This window comes from Gavialis gangeticus, unplaced genomic scaffold (assembly GCF_001723915.1).
Source record: "Gavialis gangeticus isolate Ggan-Ray unplaced genomic scaffold, GavGan_comp1, whole genome shotgun sequence".
Taxonomy (NCBI): domain Eukaryota; kingdom Metazoa; phylum Chordata; order Crocodylia; family Gavialidae; genus Gavialis; species Gavialis gangeticus.
Genome location: NW_017729012.1, coordinates 11,921,440 through 11,927,398, shown reverse-complemented (window position 1 = coordinate 11,927,398; position 5,959 = coordinate 11,921,440). Strand labels below are relative to the sequence as shown.

General features: G+C 45.5%; 1 protein-coding gene across 3 annotated transcripts in view; it reads right to left on the bottom strand.

The window, feature by feature from the left end:
- The window catches only part of INPP5K (inositol polyphosphate-5-phosphatase K), a 29,646-nt gene extending 24,448 nt beyond the window's left edge, over nucleotides 1–5,198 (bottom strand). For 2 of the 3 annotated variants that reach the window (XM_019511297.1, XM_019511298.1), the window contains exons 1-2: nucleotides 4,026–5,195; nucleotides 2,887–2,995 (exon numbers count right to left, since the gene is read on the bottom strand). In XM_019511297.1, coding sequence (XP_019366842.1) covers nucleotides 2,887–2,995; nucleotides 4,026–4,285 — 369 coding nt within the window. In that variant the 5' untranslated portion in view covers nucleotides 4,286–5,195. Of the gene's footprint in view, nucleotides 1–2,886; nucleotides 2,996–4,025 lie in introns of all 3 variants that reach the window. The other variant, XM_019511299.1, reaches the window with a different exon arrangement.
- Between the last annotated feature and the right edge of the window lie 761 nt (nucleotides 5,199–5,959).

Genomic DNA, 5,959 nt, shown 5'->3' with positions numbered 1-5,959 from the left:
AGGCATGATCAGTTCTAGAGGTACCTGTGAATTCCATGACTACTTAAATTTCTTCCATGGAAAGCTTTAGTCAAAGTAAGTTATATACTTCATGCCCCATATTGTCTATGGCAAGTTCGACCCGTGACAAAGAACCAGAAGTACTTGCTGCCCCCAATGGCCAACGGTACTTGCATGTTAAAAACAGACTGCTTTTATGCAGCATGAAATTGATCAGCACTGTGTTCGTCATTACTTATGCTGCAATTAAAGTCAATAGTATGCTGCCCTTAAATTTTTGAGCTTTTCACGGATTGTGGATATTTTTCCCTGAAAATGCATAATGGTACTGAAGAACTTGGAGGAAAGTGGAACATTTCAACAACTGAGGGTTAGTTTTCAGAACCTGAGAAGGTATGACTATATACAGTGAGAGACTGCGGGACCTGAACCTATTCAGCCTCCACAAGAGAAGGCTGAGGGGGGACCTGGTGACCGTCTATAGACTCACTAGGGGGGACCAGAAGGGTTTGGGGGAGACGCTGTTTCCCCTGGCGCCCGCTGGCATAACAAGGAGTAATGGGCACAAGTTGATGGAGAGGAGGTATAGATTGGACATCCGCAAAAACTACTTCACAGTTAGGGCGGCTAGGAGCTGGAACCAACTTCCAAGGGAGGTGGTGCTGGCTCCTACCCTGGGGGGCTTTAAGAAGAGGCTGGATGCCTACCTGGCTGGACTCGTTTGAGTCCCGTTTCTCTTTTTGGGGTTTTGTTGTTCTCCTGCCCTGGCGGGGGGTCGGGCTAGAAGATCTACTAGGTCCCTTCCGACCCTTAATCTATGAAACTATAAAACTATTTAATAAATATTTCTGTTACAATAAACAGCAGAGAACTGATGACTGGAGCATTTTAGAAATGACTCAGCACCCACTCTCTAAAAGGCATGGCCCAGTAGGGTGCGTCAGGTTGAGCGCCAAGTATGGTCAGCGACTTCAGAACATATTTGCACCAAGTAGCTTGTAATTCGAAGATTCAAAGACTCTGTCCTGAATTGTCCGACTCTGGTGAAGCTAACAAAGTGTTTCATGTTACTGAATACCCCAGTATCCCCACCCCAGTCTTTCTAATATACATTTATTTTCCATATACAACCTGGCCTCAAAATATTAATTGTATGAAAAATATGACAGCTTCCGAAGACCAGCTATTAATCTTTTACTGCCTCATTAGCCTATAGTTTCCAGCCACACAACCATCCACTTATTGCCAGAAATAAATGTCTAGAAAGAAGCCTAGTTAGGAAATTATGGATTTCAGCTCGGTCAATATACATGGCTATCTTAATGACATAAGACACAAAATTGAGCCCAAGGACTTGCAGTTTAGTGCTACTCCCCATTCTATCGAGAACTTTCAGATAACAAGATGCCTCTAGTACAGATTACTTTCGCCTTGGGCTGAAGTGAAGAGTGGTAACTGAGCCACGATATCACGAAACACTCTGATTAGATCTTTCAGTAGGTGCTGGATTGTGTGTTTGGTAAATGAGAAGCAATCTGCAGTCACGCAGCACTGAATACTAGATTCATTCCCACATCACAAGCTGTGAAGGGGTTAAAGCTCGAGCTGCAGAGAGTTTACAAGGCAAGTGAGTAATGCTCAAGAGCAGGCTCCGCTCCATAAGATCTGGAAAAAGCCTGTTTTTGCCTTCATTCTGCTGTCCCAAAACAAGGTGCTGATCTTCTCTGGGGACAGACAGTTCACGAAAAATACGGTAACATACAGAAATTAACATTAACTGCATCAGATTTTTCAATCGTCTAGTTTTACTTTGTGACCATGTTGTGTTTGTTTATCAGAAACACCGCTTTCGCCTGTACTTCAGACATACTACACCCTTGGAATACAGAGTCTCTTACACTCCTCATTCAGGACTGAAAAGAGGCTTCATTCTTCTGTAAAACTGTCTAAAATTAGATGCTTAACAACATCTTTTTTGCTTAACTACATCTTTTTTGCTAAATTACAAGCTTTAAGGCTGTTTTCACTGAACTAGTTGACTACAAGCAGCTGTGTCACCCAAGCATTCTTTATGAAATTCCAGACCCTTCCTCACTGTCAGCAAAAACCTTTTCAGAAATTAACTAAAACACTCATTACATTTTTTCCCCCACTTCAAAAACAGGGTATTTCCACTCGTATTACAGGTACAAAATAGCTTACTGAGCACCATGGAAATCATAGTCATTGCTTAAAATAACTGTAATGAAAGAGGGTGCTCCAGTAGATTACATTAGCAGAAACTATATTACAGCTCCAAGAGGATGCACAGAGCAAAACGTTTTCTAAAACCAAGGAAGAAAGCTATACCCATTGTGGCCTCAAGTGATATGCTGCACATGAGTGGATTTAACTAAAAGTTGAGCTAAAATTCATTTCTCTATTCCTCGGGAATTTAAACTCATTAAAACACAAGCAATGCCAATGGAGATCCCGGCTGCATGGTTCTACAGCACTGGCTCTATGGTGGTGGCAACCACACAAATAACTTCAGGACAGAATTTACTGGCATGTTCGCTGCAAAATGTTAACAAGGCCCCCTATTCAGAATGAGAAATGAAAGCCCACATATGCAATTCTTGTTGCTAAAACCAAGGCTGCCAAAATCAGGGACAAATATCTCCAAATGCCTGTAAAAACAAGCAAGTAGGACATGACCCCAATAGAAAATTGCCTCAGCGGGACTTCTGGGCAAAGACTATTGGCGTCTGCAGAAATGCACTCAATACCAGCTGCCAAAGTATGCACACACCTATTACAGAAATCATTTTGACCCAAGAAAAATGGGTGGAGATGTCAAGGACACATTTATTCTGTGCTAGACTAATTATTGAACAAAGTACTTACCTTGATATAACCCAAAGGAGAAAGAACATCCATGAAGAAAGTGCTCCATGGATCATCAAATGCCAAATCAGAAAGGAAATTCACAATCTTCGAGTTCACCTCCTGTAAACTGAACACACCGGGGTTTACTCAGACCCTGTGCTCAGCCTAGCCTTAGATTCCGACAGAATCCTCAAAACTTCACAACGGGACAAAAAGCTAAGGCTAGAACCATGGCATCCAAGTAAACCTCTCCAAAAGCAGGCACACTAGCCTTTGCTTCTCAGGTCAGATCAGAATGAATGTAACCCATCCATATAGGTAGTGACAAAACAGGAAAGTCACAGGGGCTTAACAACACTCAGCGTCAGAATTTAAAGCAAACCCAGACAGACAGAAGCTAGAGTGCAACAGGTGACATGCGTCATGAAGCACTAATGCATTTTAGCCAAAGGATGGAGAAACGGCTGATTTGAGTAAAGGATGCTTTGGGTAGATCGCCTCTCCGTTGGCAGTCTCGGGGTAATACAAGCCTAAGGATACAAACATCTTAAACTAACATAGTAGGCAGGGAGATTCTGCTCAAGCACACGCTCCCCCAGTTTCTTTGATCATCCTGCGCAGGGCAGAGTGGTTAATAACTGCCAGTGATGTAAACATTTTTAAACCCTTTAGTTTTTTTTGAGTAAGCAAGCCATTTATCAGGGCCTGTAGCACTTACTTTTGTGATGGTGTTAGACTGGAATAGAAACATACACTAATTCTTTATGGTTATTGGAAAACCTTCTCCACTATTTATTCTGTGCCCTAGACAATTCTATCCTCATTCACTGGACACTTTTCCCATGGGGAATCATTTTGTATGTGTTGTATGTATTTAGAGAGCATGGCTCAGTTCTGTCACGAGATGGAAGAAGAGAGTTGAGGACACAAGCAATCCAGCCATCCATCACAACATTCACAAACTCCATTCGCAGGCCCTAGCTTTTAGCCTTTGCAGTTAATGATATTATGATACACCTATTGGGAGCTCAGTCACCTTTGAACAGCCATCACAGTAATAGCAGCTCTTCAAAAGCTCTGAGCAAGTCACCAAAACCCAACATATTGGCAGTAAACTTGAAGCACCCTCTCTAGAACTTCCTTTAATATATACCTACCCAATAACATACATATCCATGTGCAGGCCCTGCGAACTGAGCTGAAGTAAGTCAGTGACATCTGGAGGGGGGGAAGCTGTGCCAACATTCCAGGTTACTATGTGCAATCTACAAGAAAAAGTAAAATGAGGCCACACAAAAACTGAGGCGTGAACACGTAAACACAACAGGATCCCACGTCCCACTGTGAAGCTCCCATCTACAGGAAAACAAGATGAGAAATTTAAAACGGTCATAAAAGCTAGCTGGTAGCTTAACATAAGGCCATTGAGAGAATGAAGCCTGAACTCTTTCTTCAGGCTTTCCCTCAAGCCAGGAGAACTTTATCTATCTTGCAGAAGACATCCTCGTAAGTTTCTTCATCCGAGCTGACATTCTCCACCCAGGCCGGGACCCAAGGCAGGTCGCTGCCGGAGCTGTAAGCAGCTGCGTGAACCCTGTGCTGCTGAAACTTGCAGAGCGGTTGTGTAAGTTGTGCAGGCTTTTCAAAATCAGACAAGGAAAGGGCTGGCAAATTCTGAAGTGCATCTTCATTATGCAAAGATGCCACTCCAGCAAAACAGCAACAGAAATGATCCAAAGTGCCAGCCACACTACCCTTCAGATCCTAGGTATAGAACAACCCTCTGGGACATAGCAACAGGGCCCTTTGTACCAGGTTTTTAAAACACGCGTGAAATTCAGCCCTGCACCCTGGATGAAAGGGCAGGTGCAGTTACAAGGCTAAAAGAAACGCAGCACTAAAGTTGGTTCCACGGTAACGTTTTGCACAGACTTTAGTCGCGTCTGACCTCATCAACTGAGCCATTTCTTCCTCAGAGATGTAATACTGTGAAATCCATAAGCTTGAGCTTTAAGAGTATTTATTATTGACCGATTCAAATCACATGCTTTTACCCGTGGCTAGCAGAAACGTAATCTCCGATTTGTAGGCACATGCACTACTTGGCTCTGTCCAACGTTAGGGAAAAGGCACACAGCCCCGAACTGTTCTTCATAAGCAGTCCCCAGGATGTCCCGACGGTTACGCATTTTGTTAGGGTCTAAAATGCTTGCTCTGCTCCTGAGTTTTGTGACAAAGGGCTTTCCCCCGATATTATGACATTGCAGGCGGCCTTTAAAAGGCTGTGCTACTGACTTCCACCTATTTTCAATTCTCACACTGTCCATGTTAACATACCTAAGCACCTAATGAATCTTGAATGTATGATCATAAGATCTTATATTTCTATTGTCTCTTATTCTAATTTCACTACCAGTCCACAAAGATTTGCCCAAAGCACGAAGGAAGCGTGCAGAAGAGCAGGAAACTCAGCCTGAATCTCTCGAGTCCCAGCCCAAGGTCCGACCCACTGAAACATTTTTCCTTGCCACAAGTTACCCTGAAGCCACTCAGTCTTGCACAGCCAGCTGGTACTAGCCATCTGCGGCCCATTCACTCGTGCAAGTGCCCTTCGTACTCCCAAAGGGACAGACTGCTTGCGAATCCCCTCCAGCTGGGCTTCTGACCGTGCAAGGCCAGCAAATCCATGAACCCCCCAAAACTGAGTTTCAAGACCTGAAGGGGAAGAAGATGTAAGCCAATACGGAAACCCTGGATCCAGTGGATCCCCACCCCGCGGCCAGGCCCTGGGGCAGGTACTTGCAGCCAAGTCCAGGGGAGCGGCGGTGTCCGGACGAGCCTGGCAGAAGCTCCTTGGGCTGAGGCTGGGCAGGGTCAGCGGAGGCCCGTGTTGCACACCCGCGCAGGAGGGCCGAGCCCGGGGCCTGCGGGACCCGGCTGCGCGTGCGAGTCCTGCTGCGCGGTGCAGCGGCCCGGCCCGACGCTCCCCCCAGACGCTCTCCTCCACCACCGCCTCCGGGCGCGGGAGGGAGCGGCTGGGCCCCTCCCGCTGGGGATCCCGCATTGCCGGCGCCGCGGGCAGTGGCAGGCC